General features: G+C 36.1%; 1 protein-coding gene across 1 annotated transcript in view; it reads left to right on the forward strand.

The window, feature by feature from the left end:
• The window catches only part of SYNE1 (spectrin repeat containing nuclear envelope protein 1), a 593,153-nt gene that overhangs the window by 325,983 nt on the left and 247,452 nt on the right, over positions 1-19,718 (forward strand). Inside the window, exons 54-60 of the mRNA XM_036766002.1 lie at positions 1,736-2,092; positions 7,887-8,023; positions 8,734-8,911; positions 9,993-10,175; positions 13,971-14,114; positions 14,463-14,618; positions 17,651-17,815. Of these exons, the coding sequence (XP_036621897.1) occupies positions 1,736-2,092; positions 7,887-8,023; positions 8,734-8,911; positions 9,993-10,175; positions 13,971-14,114; positions 14,463-14,618; positions 17,651-17,815 (1,320 nt within the window). The remainder of the gene's footprint in view (positions 1-1,735; positions 2,093-7,886; positions 8,024-8,733; positions 8,912-9,992; positions 10,176-13,970; positions 14,115-14,462; positions 14,619-17,650; positions 17,816-19,718) is intronic.

The following is a 19,718-nucleotide window of genomic DNA, read 5'->3' on the forward strand; positions in this document are numbered from 1 at the left end:
AGGACCTAGAGGGCCACATGAGGCCTCGAGGATGCAGGTTTCCTTGAGTTTCCCCTGGTTTATAGGAACCTTTCCCTACAACACCTTGCTCATTTAAGGCCATCTATGGTTTGGCGTCAGTCTAATTGCACTCCACATTCTAGCTACATATATGATTTAATTGGTATAGAGAACACCTGGTGTAGATGGGCAGCTTATCAACAACTTATAATCTTATTGAGTTCCTGAGGCCCTGACAGGTTAAGTGATTTGCCCATACTCACATTCTCTATATACCTATATAACACCTGGTTTATAGGAACCCAGAACACCAGGTCAGGAGCTGGAGTGCAAAATATTTTCGATAAAGTATCCTCACAACAGCCTTATTTCTATTGTTATCCTCATTTTATAGATGAGGTTGCCCAGGGTCATACCACTACTAATTATTTATGGCATGATTTGAACCCAAGGCTTCCTGACTCTGAGTCAAATAGCCTATTGATTCTACCTTGCTGTCATCTTGAGGCTCATTTTAAGAACAGAAATTCAAACAATTTAGCTGACAGTAATACCAACCAAGGGTTTTAAAAGACATCATTTGTTTCTTCTTGATAAACTTTTTTTTGTTTCATCCATATAATACCCCCCCAAAATAACATTTGGGCCTCTAGTTTTCTTGGTGGGGATTGAGAGAAGCGTGTGAATATATAGATCAGCCCCATTTTTATACGTAATTCTGTCTCCATCTCTGTGGAGTTGTCTGGCGTATGAATTAGGAAATCATGAATAAAAATGAAAGAATTAAAACAGGATCCAATGTTTAAAGTAAGTCTTTAAGAAGTCCACATAGAGCATATAGATGACCACTAACGTGGGAGTTAGGAGACCATCTGGCCATGACCACAATCATCACCTAGTCCTCCCTAAGCTTCACTTTTCTCTTTTTTAAAATGGGGGAGGGATGGACTAGTTAACCTCTAAGACATCTCTTCAGCTTTGGCATTCTGTGGTTCTATATGGTCAATATTTTTATAAAAAGAAAAGCAGTAATAAACCCAGACCAATTAATGATACTAAACTTTTAGTTAAATAATTCTATTGATTTTTTTTTTTTATCTTTGTGGTTCTCAAAAAAATAGTTCACTTAGAAAGTAGGTGCTTTGAATGGGAAAGTTTGCTTCAAAAATTTGCTTATCTTTTTTATTGCCTGCATTATATAGGACTAATTTTTGCTCATGGTTTGCCATGACAGTGTATGACTTTGTTTTCCTGTAATATTGTGAAATACGATATGAATTGCTGTCTTGTGAAGTGAGATGAGACTGCTGCTCAGACCATGTACATAACACTGGTTCTGCCATTCTTGTTTATGTGCCTTTCAACCTAGGAAAAAAAAAAGTGGTGAAGCTTTACTTACAGAGACAGAATGCCACAAGGAAAGTATTTTAATCACAATCAAAATATGTTTGGATTACTTTAACAATGCTGTGTTTTCAGGGTCCCTGCTTTGTCTATTTCAGGATATCAAAGCTTCCTGAGGTTAAAGTTCCCCTCAAATGTTGACAATCTCCACCTACTATAATTTAAGGGGGGGTGTGTGGGGTTGGTGGGTGGATAAAATGCTTCCCGTTCCCTGTGATACACTTGCTAGAAGTTCCTAGCAGGATGGGGGTCTTTCCATGCACCAATTTAGAAACGTTCAGCCAAAGTGAATCAGAGCCTTCTTGGTTACCATGGCAATATTCCATTACAGGAGTTGATAGATTCCAGACAGATTGGTGCAAGCCGCCTAAACAGAGTGGAGTTGCTGGCTCCTGCAGTGAAACAGAGCACAGCTGCCAGTGGGTGTGAACTTATGGACACAGAGATGCAGGCCCTTCGCTCCGACTGGAAGCAGTGGGAAGACAGCGTCTTCCAAACACAGGACTGCTTGGAGAATCTCGTTAGCCAAATGGCCCTATCGGAGCAGGAGTTCACAGCCCAAGTGGCCCAGCTGGAGCAGGCCCTGGAGCATTTCACTACCCTTCTGGAAACCTGGTCTCAGCAAATAGCTCTTTTGGAAGGGAAGAATACAGACCAAGAAATAGTGGATTGCTGGCACCAAGAAAAAGTAGGTTTTGCCATTTACTGGTTATGTTACAAATGGGTTAAGTTCTCCTAGGCTACAAATGATATTTGCTAGCAGAGAAATTAAAATATCAGACTTTGTGGGAACAAAACATTTGGATGCCAAGCCAAATCAGTTTATATGTGGTGTCCCAAAAGTATTGGTGCAGTTTAAAGTCTAGAATCTTAGACACTTTGGAGTTTTACACTGTTGAAACACAAAAGTGCGCTAAGACTTTGGGACTTTATTTTAAAAGAAGTTATTCTTAGAGGCATCAAATATCATGTGGAAAGTTTATTGATAATGAAAACAAGTTACTTTTTCCCTGTGGTGGGAGGTTGTAATATGTTTGATCATTTAGATACTAAAAAAAAAAAATGGCCTCTGTGGAGGCATAAATAGACTAATGGTCATAAGCTGTGCGTGCGTGTGTGTGTGTGTGTGTGTGTGTGTGTGTGTGTACGTGCCCGTGTTTTACTAGCTACTTAATTTAGAGTGATAGAGTACTGAATTACAACACAGAATAGACAATTGGATTCTTTTAGAGATAATGCAGAGTGATTGCCCTGCTAAGTGTCCTATATGTGCTTTTTGACAGCTGTAATTGAATTATTCTCTTAATAGAAATCCTGTTTCGTTCCTATTCTTTCTCTCCCTGCATGTTTGTGGGAGTATGTGTATGTGTGCGTGTCCATGTGTATGTGTGTGTGTGTGTATGTGTGTGTGTTGGTCTCCTGTTTTGCTTTACTGGCCATTTGTTTGGGTTGAAAGAGAAAACAGTAAAAGGGATATTGAATTTTTAAAAAATGAACATTAACCATCCTTTCCTTTCTCCATTTTGTTTTACTACTAAGTAGATTCTGTGAAATTGAAATGTGCCGTTTGGTGTACTTATGAATCATAGCTCTCCTTATAAGGAAGCCTAAGGAAACTTCTGTGTTTCCATTTCTGTTAGATCTACTTCAGATATTGTCAGAGAGGAAAGGCATGTTTCTAGTTTTATTTTTGGGGGAAAAGGTTTAATCATAAAGAATTTTATAAATATAGATTATTAGTGTTGTTAAAAGTATACCTCCTCTTCCTTCTCTTCCTTCTCCAACTGAGGATTAATTCATCTAGAACATTTTACTTTCTGGCTACTAAATGAGACTTCCTAAGTAACTCCTTCTGGTTCCTTTTTTTTTTTAAGTGGCTCTTGGCTTTCTTCTTTCTTTCAGACCCTTTTTGTCATTCAGATTTTAAGGGCCTTAAGGCTTATCAGTCAGAGAAGACTAAGGAAATTCTAATGCCATAAATAGTCAATGTTAATATACACTTAACATGGAAAAATCACTTCGTTTAATATCTGCTTTCTGCTACATTTGATCAGGTTTAAGTCAATTAACTAGCATCAATCTTTGGGAAGATAAGAAAATTCTATCTAACCTTGGAATAAAAATCTTAAAAGGATTCACTCATACTTAAATTGCCATTAGTCTTTAAGAATTAATTGCTTTTATACAGACATTACTGCTAAAACTACTATAGAGTGATATCCTTCATGGTCAGTACAATAACAAAGACTGACCTTTAAGAGTACAAAAGAATACAGAGAGAACTAGTCTTTAATCTGTTCTGCACTTTCATGTAAAGACATTTCAAGCTGAAATAACTGAGTCTGAATTATTTTTTAAAGGAAGTTGGTAGGCAGAAAAGACAATTTGAAAATAAAATTCTAAGTTATAAATGTTCATTTTAATTACATTTTAAAGGAACCATTAAGTAGCCTTATGTTGAAAAGTCATACTTAAAAATGAAATAAGCAAACATTTTGTCCCTGTAGTATATGTTTAAATTTTATCAGTATAGTTTTTGATTCCTTGTATAGTATGTATTTAATGGGTTGTATGTTTAATAGAGTAGTCTTTATTGATACTGCCAAGCTCTCAACTAAAACATACTTATAAATATGAATATAATAGTTCAAATAAAATTTCTAAATGACTTTTCATTTATATAAGGTTTATTCCTATGCTCGTTTTATATGCCATCTGTCCTTTATTAGTTGAAAGACACAATTACCATGTTTCCACTTCTGCTCAATATACTTGATTTCTTCTTAGGAAAATAATTTACTTTTTTGTCATCCCAAGTTTCCCTCTCAGTGAGTCAACATTTGAATGTTGGCATGGATTATCAGCCTTTAATTCTGCTACAAAGTGAAAATTTTTTTTTGCTTTGATGAATCAATGTGTCCATGATTTCACCGGTGTTATGTTCTTGGCATTGATACATGGATACAATATGTTTATATTCTTTGAGTTTTATTTAATTTACATGCTCGTTTCAATAACTGCTGATTTCCATTTAAAAATAAACATAAATGCTTAAAGTATTGTATTGCGTCTCCCAGTGTTACTCGCAGGGTTATTGATGAAAGTATTGTATTGGAGAATGTGTACAAGTTTTGAGCTACCATAAATTTTTAATGAATCTTGGAAAGAATGGATTTCTTATGTACTTATGTAGAAATGTCCTGGGAATTATGACTAACCATAACACTAATCCCAGAATTTTGCTAGCTTTTCCTTTCCTCAGGAGAAAGTGGCTAATGCTCCTATCCCCCTTATTTTACGGTGGTTGGTAAAATAATGCTGTCTTTACACACAAACACACACATACTCATATGTGTGTACATATACATGTATAATATCTCCATATATGTGTATGTATGTATCTGTGTATATATAAAAGACTCTCCTAAAACTTGGCCATTGCATTTTAAAGACATATTTGCATTACTGATGACTTTTAACAACTGCTGAATGCTTCTGTTAATATTTTAATAAATAAATATAATTTGGTAATGCCATAAATAAACCATTACTATAGAGATACATTTTAGGACTAATCTGGCACAATATTTGTAAAATGAAATATTAAAATGCTTTATATTTTGGCAGTAGCTTAATATGGAGCCTCAGGGTTTACAGAGCTCTTTGCCACAAGCTTGTAAAGTAGGTAGTTCATATATTATTACACCTGTTTTACAGATTAAGAAAACTGAGCTTCAGTTAATGAACAAACATGTCTTTAGTACCTCCTATGTGGTAAGCACTGTAGCAGGCTAGGGGCAGGGCAGAAGACACACACATATGTATATATGCAGAATAAATACAAGGTAGTTTGGAAGGGAAGGCAGATGGCTCCTGTTGAGCAGGGGAATCAGGAAAGACTTCATGGAGAAGGCAGTGTTTAACCTGACTCTTGAAGAAATTGAGGTATTCTAAGAAGTAGAAGTGAACTTTAGTTGCTAGAAGGTAAATGATTGCCCCAAAGTATCATCATTAGGAAGTCAGCATCATTATTTCAATTCAGGTAACCTTCCTCTAGGTCCTGTGTTCTTATCATGAAACCGTGATGTTGCTTGCCATTGATATCACCAGTCAATAAGTAACAGTGCATCCTCGATTTTGTGTCGTTTTAGTTGTAACTTATGTCAATATTTTACTTATGATCTCCCCGTTAAATAAAGTTCCTGTGGCATTTACTGTTCTGAATTACTTGCAGACATGAGTGATTTCCTCATATCCTGTTTTGAGAATGTGAAAAAAAAGTTTTTATTTTTTTTCCTGAAAAAATTAGAGGATTTCTTCTAATGTAGATTGTCAGGGTCTTAATCAGGTTATGTAAGAAGAATGAGTTTAAAATTAGTCATTTTCTGAAACCAACCCAGATCTTGAAAAATTAAGTATAAAGAAGAAAGAAATATTCCATATAGACTATGCCTTTAACATCTACTTTAATCCGTAATTCTTGTGAATGAAAAGACTTTAAGTTTGTAAAGCAATGTCATATAATATATGCTTTTTAAATTATGTGAATAGTTTACCTAATTTCCCATGTAAAACATACTTCAATCAATCCATCAATAAGCATTTTATTAATAACATAGTAAAACCACATTTTAAAGCATCCTATCATGTACTTGAGAATATATTGTCAGTTTCTCCCTACACCTAATTCTTCTGAATTAGTGATGTCTTATTCCAGCAATATGCTACATTTTGCCTCATAGTGCAGTAGAGTTTTGGGGTTAGAGTCAGGACACAGGTTTGAACCCCAGTTCTGCTACTTTCAACCTGTGTGACCTCAGCCAAATCCCATGACTTCTCTGGTCCTAACTTTCCTTATTACCAAAATGATGGGGCTGGGCATGATAAATGTATATTCTATATATACAATAATATATATCCTAGCAGTAAATCTATATACCATGAGTGGAGGAAAAGGTCATTTATAATTAATTCATACATTGTATATTTGTGGGAAGCTCCTTAGATATTTTCTGCTTAACTAGAGAGATATTTATTCAGTAAATAGTGTGTCAAATATTAGTTGCCTGTTAAAAATTGCCTCTCCTGAGTTCTTAGACTCTAGCCAAAGATATGTTAACAATATGGAACAATAATGCAATACTTATGTACAGCCAAATTAATAATAATCAAAAGATCTCTTTGGCTTTATAAATTTTTCAAAATGTTGTACAGTTATCCCTTCCACATTACAGGGATTAGAGGTATGGTGCCCCCCACAATATGGAAAATCCGTGTAAAATTTTTTGGCCCTCCCTTAGGACCAGAGAAGGCTGAATTTTTCATTTTTCTTTTATGGGGTGTTTATAGTACTTTATTTTAAAATTTGGGTAAAGTATATTGTAATAGGCTCTGTGTTGTCTCCTGGCCTTTGCGTGTTGCATTCGTCTTCTGCAAAACTCCCCCAAAATTCCTATTTAATTTTTTATGCCAATCTGTGATATACTGAAACCACAATGGGGAAAGTCATGATGTAAAAGGGATAACTGTACATTATAGCTGCATTAAGTTGATCTGCTAATGAGAAAAGGAGAAAAAATAAGATGACAATTTTAAAACTGTAAGTTCATTGCCCTCAAAGCAGAGGTTTGTGTTTTTATTGATATACATGAGGGAAGCATTTTGCAATAGTTAGAGAGCTGGCCTGGAGCCAAGAACCCAGTTAACTTCTAATATATACAGGTAGTATGACCCTGTATAAGTCACTTAACTTCTCCATGTAATTGCACCACCTTCTCTAAGACAATAAGTCGTAGGGAAAGTGCGGACTTATATTGGGAGAAGGAGCTTCCTCATCCGGAAATTCTCTGCGTTAGTGAAATCATAGATGTGTCCTGCCCTTTTGGTATAAACACTATAAAAATCTATCATCTAAGATCGTCTTAGTCCAACTTGTGTATAGGAAATTCTTAAACATGAATATAAAAGTATACTACATGAGTTGTCAAGTCATTGCTTTTTAAAGTTTTTTCTTATATTTGTTATTTTGTTGTTGTCTTGCTTTTTTCTTTTTTAATCTGGAGATATGGTTCTTTCAGTTTAAATCATTCCTTTATTTTTTAGTGTTAACAAGCCTTCCAGTGTAACATAACTTTATTCTGTGGTCATAGCACACTTAGAGTATTGGGCACTTTTTATCCTTCCCCTTTCTCATTGAATCTTATTTTATTACTCATAGTGATCATAGTAGTGTACTGCTAGGTCATACAAGAAAAGAAAGTCTCAAATGGGTATGATGCTATTGCTGCTTACCAGCATAGGTAATAGCCAAGGAGAGTGTTGGATTATCGATTTTGATTAATCTTTAGTTTTCAGTTACTCCCATTATGTTTAATCCCTCCTTCTCCCTCAGTAATACAGAGAGACAACAAAAATGGGCTGAATTTTTTAAAAGATGGAAATAATATCACTAAAATGATTGTTACTATTTTATTGCCCAACAGGAAATATTGGATGCACTGGGGAAAGCAGAACCCTTGACTGAGGAGCTCAAATCTCAGTTAAATGATCTTTGTAGATTTTCTAAAGACCTTAGTACTTACAGTGGAAAAGTTTCTGGTTTAATTAAAGAGTACAACAGGTAAGCCTATTTATACATGTATAAGTGTGTATTTGACTTAGCCAGATCAACTATTCATACCCATATCTCCATCTCTGAACTACTCTTTTAGTTACAGTCAATATTGTGCAGATTTGCCTTTTAGTTATTATCTAATGGTTTTATTATGTTCTTATTTTCTAGTGATAATGGTTTATACTTCTTTATTTTCTGCAAGTCCTAACAAAAAGGGAAGTAGGAATAGACATGCAGGTTGACTTTATGTTTCTATGATGTTTCCCACTAATTCATCAATAGAGATTTTTTCAGTATTTTGTATTCATAAATTTAATACAAAATGGATATGAACTATTTAGGGAGCCAGGATCATATAGTGGAAAGAACTCTAGACTAGAATTCAGGAGAGCTGGTTTTGTCTAATTCAGCTTTGCCATAGATGTATGATCTTGGACAAGTCACCATACTTTGGGTTTCAATTTTTTCATTGGTAAAATGAGACTATTTATAATCTATAAGTTTTCTTCCATTTTTGATGGATCCATCTCTATGGTTCTGTGATTTTTTTCTTAAGGTTCCTTCTAGCTTTAACCCGCTCTCTTGCTGATTCAATTTAAGGCAAATAATTTGAGGTGGGGGGTGGTCATAAATTTTGAAAGTGTGTATTTCCCAAGCATAATTTTAACCTTCTTTATTTTCACCTTTTATTTTGCTCTCCGGAATGATTTGTTTAGTCTTTGTTTGCAAGTATCTAAGGATTGTCAGAATAAGGAGCAGATTTTACAGCAACGATTCCAAAAAGCCTTCCGGGATTTCCAACAGTGGCTAGTCAATGCAAAAATCACTACAGCCAAATGTTTTGATGTGCCTCAAAGCATTACTGAAGTATCAACAAGTTTGCAGAAAATACAGGTAACTTGCTATTCAGCTGTGCTGAATATATAAATCCATATCTAGTATTTGTTGTAAATTACATATTACCTGCTCCTGGAAGACATGAATCTTAGCAATAAGTCCTGATTTAAAAAGAAAAGAAAAGAAAAGAAACAAGTCCTGATTGAAAGGCCTAAGAGTGAATTTAAAAAGAAGCTAGTCTACATACAAAAATGTACACATTTTTATCTGAGTTGGGCAGAAAGGGAGAGTTGTGTGCAGACTTTCATCAAAGTAGTACCTTCACAAACATTTTACTTAGGTATAATCTTTCATTTTAAACAAAACTTTGTAGCAATCCTGCCAAGACAGTATGTAGTGCGTAGAGTCCTGGACTTGGAGTAGGAAAAACCTGAGTTCAAGTCCTACCTTGGATATTTTTAAGCTGTGTGACCCTGGACAAGTCACTTAACCGCTCTGCATCTTAATTTCTTTATCTGTAAAATGGAGATAATAAGAGCACCTCACATGTAATACTTTGCAAATCTTAGAGTGCTATAGAAATGCTAACTTTTTTATGGATACCAACCTCAGAGTATGGCAACATAAGGGAGGGAAAAGGAATAAACATATCATCATCATCATCATCATCAACAACATTATAGCATCTACTGTGTGCCAGGCATCGTGCTAAGCTCTTTACAATGATATTTCATTTGATCCTAGGAGGTAGGTGTTATTATTATTATCCTATTTTATAGATAGAAAGCTGAGGCAAAAAAGTTAAGTGATTTACCCAGATTCACAAATCTGGTAATTGTCTGAGGCTGGATTTGAACTCTGGTCTTCTTGAGTTCAGGTGCAGGACTCTATCCACTGCACTGCCTAGCTTGTTTTAAGCACCTGCTGTGTACCAGGTACTGTGCTAAGCATTTTTACAAACTTTTAGTTCATTTGATCCTCACAACAACACTGTGAGGTGGGTGCTTTAGGTAATAGGACATCTGAACTAAAAAGAGTTTGTCAAATTTTGTTGGATTTGACTGGAAGTTAAATAGAAAATCCACATTATTGTTGTTTTAAATGTCATTTCATTATGATTAATTCGTTTTCTTTCTAGGAATTTTTATCAGAAAGTGAAAATGGGCAGCACAAGCTAAACATGGTTACATCCAAAGGAGAACTTGTGAGTGCTCTTATCACAAAAGAGAAGGCTAAATCTGTCCACGACAAAGTTGTCACTGCAAAGGATGACTGGAAAGGCTTTTACTCCAACCTCTGTCAAAAGGAGTCTGCCCTGGAGGTACGGGACCGATCTGACGGAAACTTTCTTGATTTCTTTTTCTTTTTTTGGTAAAACCACATGCGTAGTGATCTAAATTGTTCTGTCCATAATTTTCAGTCGTTATCCCTCACTGAAAACTGTCCAATAACTCATACAAATCCTAGGACTGGAAGTTTATAAGCCTTATCAGAAAAGTGAATTGTAGCTGCATGAATACCTTGTATTACAGTTATTATATCCCATCCCAATAGGAACAATAAGATGAGAATTTAAATTACATTGTGTAGTGTTTCATTTGAAACACACTTCCTATGAAATGTTGATCTTTGATTCAGGAATCTTGACATATCTGGGATAAAACAAGAAAACACTGAGGGTCAGATTTATATTTTGATTAATAGATATGAAAATTTATCTACCAGTGGATCTGAGGAAAGTAGACATGCATCAAGAATGTGTGTGGTGGGGAGGGCATGTATACACGTAGATACATAAAGATATAGATATAGAAATACACACACACACACATATATATATATACATACACACATATATACATACAGAGACAGAGAGGGAGGTGTGTGTGTGTGTGAGAGAGAGAGAGAGAGAGACAGAGAGACAGAGGCAGAGAGAGAGATTTAAACTTGAGGCAGCATGTTGCTCAGTGTTTTAATAAAATGGGTCACACAATAACAAGACAACTTTTTCTTCTAAATTCATCGGTTATGTACATTTTATGAGAAACTTTAAAGGGGTGAAGTTGTGGTTTAGTACATGTCTATTGGATTCATGCCATTTGATCAATATCAGAAACTATAAATGATGCTAAAACATTTTATACATTAAAAATGTAGAAAAAATGAAAGGCTATTACTTTAATTGTGTAACTTTTCTTATGGAAATTGTCTGCATTTACTAGACTGTGGTACTTAATTGTCAGTGCAATTATCAGTGCCTGAAACAGGGGTCACACTTACTTCTGGCTTAAAAATGTTATGCCCTAGTGCTCATTTTCTGGGGCAAGTCCAGGAATTACCTGTCTGTGCTATCTCATTTGTGTTCCTCTGAGAAACTGCATTGTCTTGGGGATAGCGCACTGGACTCAAATCAGGACCTAAGTCCAAGCTTACATTCTTCTGCTTACTACTTGTGTGAACATGGGCAAGACACTTAAAGTTCTCTGAACTTCAATTTCCTCAGCAGTAAAGTGAGAGCAATAATGCTTGGACTATTTGTCTCACAGGGTTTTTGAAACATAATGTAATTATGAGCTATTGTTTTAGTAGTAGTCATTACTAGTACTAGTTCTAGTCTATTCTTTAAGGATCAGCATAGCTAAGATTGGAGAAACTCATGACCAGAACATTAGCCACCTAATGATGCATTCTTTTTTTTTTGGAGGGCGGGAAGGGGAGGTGGGGCAGAGTGGAGAGATCACATCAACTCATGAATATCATTTAATATTTTGTAGAGAGGTTACAATCTATATCAGTAGAAGATGTGCTTATCCATTGGAAACATAGATTCTTGATGGTTCGAAGCAATTGTTGTAATTATTACTCCAGTCAGAAAAAGCATCATTCATTTCTACCTATAGAACAAGGGCCATCCACCTGGAAATCAGCCTTCACTCCAGGAAAGATATAAGCAGTCCTAGACTTAGAAGGCAGGTAGTTGTCTTAGTATCAAGAACTCAGTTTTGCTTCTGATGCACAATGCTACTCACTACTCTTCCCCTCTAGCGGAGCCACACCCCTGCCTACAATGATGGTCTGCCCTTTCCTGTTACTGTCTAGGTCAGCGTGTGACAGGAAGATAGATGCTTAATGGCTGAGCTGTCTGATTTCTTCCACTCCCAAAGAAGTAATAACCACATCTTGTCCGGGGGTAGAACTTTTACCTTTGAGAGGCACTTCTACATCCTTAATCTCATTTGATACTCCATATTCCTGTGAGATAAAAATATTATTATCTCTAGTTCACAGCTTTGGATTCTTCTGGATACAATGCTCAGAATGATTACAAAGACAAAGTAACAGCCCTGAGCTTAGTGCAAAGTAGTAACAGGTATTCCAGAACCCATTACTTTAGACATCATAGGACTGTAGTGTATTACCTTGTACAACTATAGTCTGTCCCTTAAAGAAAGGACCTTAGAGATTAGTTGGTCTAATGCTCCAATTTAACAGGGGAGGAAGCTGATGCCAGTAGAGGGGAAATGATTTCTTATCCCACTGTTAAGTGGCAGAATCAGGATCCAGCACTCCTAACTGCACCTAATGAGAATTCCATGAGGACCATACAATATGAAGAAGTGATCCATCATTTTGAAGCCGTTAGGTAGCATAGAGAGACAAAAACAGCCATTGTTTAAATTTAGTTTAAGTTAGCTAACTCCTAAGGAAGGAGAAGCCAATCCCCTTTATATCATGTCTAGGAGGCTGTCATATTAACTCTGGATCCAAAGAAGAGAGTCAGGTCTTAAACGTAAGGAAACTCTATGTAACAAAGCTACATTCTGAAACACCATGAGTGCTGTAACTTTTTAAAAATAGCTACAAACAGTAGCCTATGGAGGATGGCACCATTGCTAAAGTATTAGGGGGTGGGGGTGGAGGGAATTCTGTATAAGACTTGATAAAATTTAACTTTAATTTCTGTAAATTGTATATCTAAAGATGTTGAAAAAAATCTTACTTGATAGTATTCATATACATTATAAATAAGTACAAATATAATATATTTGTATATGTGGAGTAGATCTGTGACTTGAGTGAAGAAACTCCTTCCATAAAGGCAAGTTGGTACCTTGTCTGCAACTTAATCATCTCACAGCATGGAAAAGTTATGTGACTTACCCAGGGTCACATAGCCAACCAATCTGTGTCAGTGCTAGGACTTGGCTAGCTATCTACCATGCCATATAAATAATATGATTTAAATGATAAATGATACATACATACATATATATGATAAATAGATGTCATATATGTAGCACAAATTCTTATAAAAATAAAGTACCAATTTGTTCTACAAATTAATTCCCAATGAAAACATATTGAGCAACTACTATATGTAAAATATTACAATATGTAAAATATTGGGAGGGTAAAGAGGGATTTAAGAAACACTAAGCACTGATAGATAAAAAGGAAGTTAGCTCTCATTGATTTTATAGTTTCCTTAGAAAGCTAATATAGATAAAGAAAACTAATAATACAATAGAGTATTTGATAAGGGAGGCAGTGTTATGTAACAGAAAGCACATAGGTCTAGGGAGACAGCAGTGTGGTTTCTAATCCCAGATCCAACAGGAGCTTCTTATGAGACTTTGAGAAAATTACTTCAGTTCTCTGATCCTCATTTTTTTTTTCTGGGTACTGAGTGAACTGGACTCTACTATCCCTCTGACATTCTGTAATAAAATGAGTGAAGTTGTAAGAGAAAGCTTACTATTATCATATAGTTCAAGATTCCAGAATTATAAGCTTACATGGTCATAGACAGGGTCATAAAGAAGGCTAGATTATTAGTAGGCCTTGAAAGATACTCTGGAGATGGAGAGAAGGAAGATATTATATCTGGAGGGAATCATTATAGGCAAACAAACTCGGGGTATTTTCAGGGCCCAGATGTTGGGCATATGGTTCCTGATGTTTAATAGTAGGATGTATAGGTGGGAAGACGGCTTGGGCCTGGATTGTGAAAGTCCTTCAAAGCTAGGTGAAGGAATTTTGACTTTGTCCTCGAAGCAGCAGGAAAACATGAAACATTTTGAAGGGCTGTCTTCATAGTGATCTACTCTCTTTGCAGAACCTAAAGGTCCAAATGAAGGACTTTGAAGTGAGTGCGGAGCCAGTGCAGAACTGGCTGAACAAAACTGAGAAGATGGTACGAGAAAGCAGCAGTCGACTACACGATCTGCCTGCAAAGAGGAGAGAACAGCAGAAGCTTCAGGTGACAAGACCCTATGATCCATTTTGTCTTTAGGGTACCACAAGGCATATATAGTGCATGCTGAGCCTGGTGGAGGTCTGTTGTTTCAGTTTAGCCATTCTTAGGATAAATTTGTTTCTTCAATTCTAAAAAAAAAAAGTTTTATGTCTCCTGACTTGGCCCTGAGAATTTCTTAAGTTTATTTTCTTCCTTTTCTACTGTACTCCAGGTAACCTTGAAAAAATCATATGACCTGTAGGATTCACTTGTTGCTTGCTAGTGTTGATTTCTGCTATTTGGGCCAAAGCTCTGTCTGTGGCATGCTTTTTCCCCCAACCCCTTAATAGTAAACTTGCTTGTGCTTTACAGTCTGTCCTTGAGGAAATAAACTGCCATGAGCCTCAGCTCACCAGGCTCAAAGAAAAAGCTCAGCAGCTGTGGGGAGAACAAGCTGCCGGCAAAAACTTTACGCACAGAGTGTCTCAGCTGTCTTCTCAGTACCTAGCACTGAGCAATTTAACAAAGGTAACGGATGCGGGTGTGTGCACCTTCACGTGGGCTATGTCAATGTTACTGAAATGAAAAGCATAACGGGTTAAAAATCTGTATATGTATATATCAGGGTTAGAACGTGGTCTCCCGTCCCGCTGCTGTGTCATGCCGTGTGTCCAGTCTATTCACCGTGCATCCCAATGCTGCCCACGGAGTGTGGAGAAAAGGACTCGTTAAGTGTGATTTTCCCACCTCATGTGCCAGCTGTTTCAGCTGCAACGCCTTAACCGTGGCTTATCTCCAAGGGACAAGGGAGATTTCCTAGAATAATTACAGCTAGCATTGATGTGGCGCTTACTGTGTGTCAGGTGCTGTGCTAAGGAAGCGCTTTACAATTATTATCTTGTTTAATCCTCACAACAACCATGGGAGGCAGGTGCTCTCGTTATCCTCATTTTGCCAAATGAGGAAACTGAGGCAGATATAGGTTAAGTAGTAACAAAAATAGGTAGGATTTATATAGTACTTACTATGTGTCAGGCACTGTACTAAGCACTTTAGAGTTATCTCATTTAATCCTCAAGACAAACACGGGAGGCAGGTGCTATCATTTTCCCCCATTTTACAGATGAGGAAACTGAGGCAGACAGCGGTTAAGTAACAACAATAATAATAACTAACACATATAGTACTTACTATGTGTCAGATACTTTGCTAAATGCTCTACAATTATCATCTTATTAGATCCTCACAACAACGTTGGGAGGTAGGAGCTATTATTATCCTCATTTTACAGATAAGGAAACGTAGGCAGAAAGAAGTTAAGTAGTGGTGGTAGTAGTAGTAGTAGTAGTAGTAGTAGTAGTAGTAGTAGTAGTAGTAGTAGTAGTAATGATACCAGTAATAGGTAACATTTATATAGCGCTTACTGGGTGCCAGGTACTGTTTGAAGCATTTTATACTTCTTATCTTATTTGATCCTCACAACAACCCTGGGACGAGCTATTTATTATCCCTATTTTACCATTGAGGAAATTGAGGCAGAAGTTAGGTGACTTATCCAAGGCCAGAGAGCTATTGAGTGTCTGAGGCCACATTTGAATTCAGGTCTTTCCGATTCCAAGTCAAGCAGGCTATTTGCTGTGCCACCTCTGCTACTTAATTGTAAAAGTATTCTAGCTTAAAAGCAAATTCTGTGGAAGAAAACTTTGGTTTTAAAAGCACAGATCATGAATATATGGGGAAAATTTCATTTCCTCTTCCCCTGCCCCAGTATGTCTGAAAAAGGGATCACTTTAGGAAAACATACTTTAAAGCATTTTAGTCTTAAGGAGGTAAAATTAGATGAGACATTTTAAAAACTGTCCTTATCCTAAATGCTTTACAATAATTGAATCTATGTAATAGTTAATAATAACTCACATTTATATAACGTTTTGAAATGTCAATGACGTTGCTACCACATTGACTTAGTTATTGTAAGGCATCTAGGTCACTTCAAAACCCTCCCAATTTCCTAACCCAAAATGTCATCTAATTTTGTCACTCAAAACCCAAATGCTTTAAGCTATATATTTTTCCTAAATCATTCCACTATGATATTGGGGTTTAGTGCTTTTCCTAAGTTGTCAGTAACAACAATAATAATAATATCTCATGTACTGCTTTCAAATTATACTGACATGACACATTAGATAACTGTAGTTCAGCATTAGAACAAAGGCCCAACCAATTAACCAGCACTGAATTTAATACTTTGGATGCTTTGGTTGAAAAATCTCGAGTCTGAATTGGCTTTGTAGGGCAGTCCTAGCTCATAAATTTTAAGCCCAATATCATTTAAACCATTGTAACCTGGAACTGTAGTATAATTCAGGAGAATCAACCGTATCTGGTGTGATAGCTCCCAGCCCTGTGGCTCTTCTCTACTACCTAACCTCCACTGATGCCATCACAGAACAGCTTTAGCAGTTCAGTTTGGTCATATTTAGGTCAGACATTTCTCATATTTAATGTGGAATCATCTGTATCACAGTCTTCTCTGTAGGAAGCAGATGGGAGTCCTCAGGGTAATAACTACAGAATTGGTCTGGAAGGAAGTTATTTTCCAACTTTCTCAAATTATAATGAAACAGGAACATTGCAAAGGAAGATCCTTTTTTTTTTGAATAATGCGTCTATAAATCAGGATGCCAAGTAAAATTGAAACAGCTCACCTTGGCATAAAGCTGTTTAAAAGATGCATATTAAACACCACATTGTGTTAGAGAAATTATTAATTACGATTTACAACATGAAGTGAAAAGCAGCAAGGCAGAGAGGACAGTCTTGATGAAGAGTCTTGACTGAAAAATGCAGCAATCAACTCTTACCTTTGATGCATGCTGTCAATTTCACCTTAAACAAGTCCCTTAATCTTTAAGGCCCCCGATGATTCACTAAGGCTCTAAGTTGTAGAATTGTAGTAGGTCTGCATTAATAGAAAAGGTTTCCTCTGAGAAATTCCCTATAGCAAGTAAATGGCCAATAAAGTATAGTTGCATTTGCATCCTTAATTTACTTAATATGAGAATATAACTACATTACATATAAGTGAATTGCTAGAGGGCTCTGACTTGCATGAATTTGACAATATGCAAATTAAGATACAACTATTAGTCTTCCAGAAAAAGGCCAAAATGAAATACAAATGCAAAAAATAGGGAGTAACAGAGTAGTACCTATTAATTATGAACAACTTTTATCATTGTCCAAAGCTAGTGAATAAAGCATGGGATGGGACTGTTAATGGGCGGGGGGTTTGTTGTTCTTAAGATTGTATTAGAATAGTTTATTTGCATATTTTCCAAATTGCTCTTGGTATTTAACTTGGTGTATAATGTAGCCGTACAATAACCAAAAAACTCTCAAAGCCCATAAATTTCTACCTGTAAATATTATTACCTTTCTTTTATGTAGCCCACAGAACTATTTCTTTTCAATATTTTCAGACTGTTATTTAGTATACCTTGCATATTTAAGGTATGAAATTCCAATGGAAGCTGAAAGTCTTTTCTGAATTTCAGGAGAAAGTTTCACGGCTGGACAGGATTGTAGCTGAACACAACCAGTTCTCCCTCGGGATTAAAGAGCTACAAGATTGGATGGCAGATGCAGTTCATATGCTAGAATCCTACTGTCAGCCAACTTCTGACAAAAGTGTCCTGGATAGCAGAATGCTAAAGCTGGAGGTAGGCATTCTTGCAGAGTTTGAGCAATCTATTTCCCTAGAAATATTTGTCTCCATTTTTCTTCTGGGATAGCTTACTTGTGGTATTATTTGAAATAAAGTGTTAGATTAAATTAAAATTAAATTAAAATTCCAGCTCTGTTGTTTACCACCATGTAGTGGGTGACTATGGAAAGGTATTTAACCTTCGGGGCTTTAGTTTTCTGATCTGTAATAGGAGTGTATTGTAGTGGAAAGAGCAGTGACTTCTGAATTAGAAGGCTGTGTTCAATTTAGTCCCCACAACTTAATTCTTCTGTGAGTTTGGCCAAGCCATTTGACCTCCTTGGGCCTTAGTTTCCTCATGCATAAAGTGAGGGGGCTGAACTCGTCCAAGATCCTATGACTACATTAGTAGGGTCCGTGAACCTGTGACTACATTGTCTCTATAGTTACTTCCAGGTCTAAATCATGTTATCCTATGACTTTAAGAACAATGAGAGCTGAAGTAGAAAATCTGTAGACATCCCTGTGTCTGTGGCCCTGGATAGGAATTTACAAACATTTACATATTATTTGACCCAATATATTTTTTCATCCACTGCCAGCATTTGCAATGACAGCCAGATGTGAGCTCAAAGTCTAGCATCCACAAATAGAAACATATGTATTTGAAAGAGATGTTTTGATGAAACATTCTATAGGGTAAAACATTTATCATGTTCGCCAACTAATATATATGTTTTGCATTAATTGGTTCTTTCACAAGCTTCATTGTCATACTTTTCCTTCTAACTTTGAGATTTGTTCCCTACCTTGGTATAAATTCTAAATTAGGAGTGGTATTGTTGTGCAAAAAAATGTTGAGAACTTGAAATTTAAGGTGAATGTTAGATTTTTTAAAAATATAATTAGGAAATATTTAATCAAATAAAAAATAGTGTAAAAAAGAATCAAGTTCCTTTTATATTAAAATTTCATTTACAGCAAGAATATAATAATTTAGTTCCATCTTTGGTATGGCATGCTTGGTTCCTGGACTAGGAAGTCATGTTTAGAGTATCAACAGATAATATTCATAAATGGTCTAAAACCTGTGTAATTATTAGCACCCTGTTCCCCCCTTTTCTTATCTCCTTCCTCTCCTACTTCTCTGCTGGATAACATAGATTTTTCTACCCAATTTGTTGTTGTTGTTGTTTAGTTATTTTCCGTCATGTTTGACCCTGTGTGACCCTATTTGGGGTATTATTGGCAGTGACACTAGGGTGATTTGCCATTTCCTTCTCCAGTTCATTTGATAGCTAGGAAACTGAGGCAAACAAGGTTAAGTGACTTGCCTAGGGTGACACAGCTAGTAAGTATCTGAGGCCAAATTTGAAATGAGGAATATAAGTCTTCCTGACTCCAGGCCTAGCGCTCCACCTACTAAGTAGATATATGTGTGAGTGCATTCTCTCTCTGAACCAATTCTGATAAGAGTAAGGTTCAAGCATTGCCCTGTACTCCCCCTCCACTGTAAAAGCTTTTCCTTGCATACTTCTTTCTTGTGAGATAATTTTCTCCATTCTCCTCTCCCTTACCCCTTTTCCCAGTGCATCCCTCTTTCTCACTCCATTTTTTTTAGAGTATCCCAATATAATCACCTTGCATCTGTGTCCTTTGTCTATGTAGATTCCTTCTAACTACTTTAATAATGATAAAATTTTGTGGAGATATATGTATCATATTCCTATATAGGGATATAAATGGTTTATTAAGTCCTTTGTGATTTCTCCATCATGTTTAAATTTTTGTGCTTCTCTTGAGTCTTGTATTTGTCAAATTTTTCTATTCAGTGCTGGTCTTCTCATCAGGAGTGCTTGAAACTTCTCTATTTCATCCAATATTTATTTTTTTCTCTTAAAGGATTACATGCAGTTTTG

The sequence above is a fragment of the Trichosurus vulpecula genome, chromosome 7 (genome assembly GCF_011100635.1).
Source record: "Trichosurus vulpecula isolate mTriVul1 chromosome 7, mTriVul1.pri, whole genome shotgun sequence".
Classification (NCBI taxonomy): domain Eukaryota; kingdom Metazoa; phylum Chordata; class Mammalia; order Diprotodontia; family Phalangeridae; genus Trichosurus; species Trichosurus vulpecula.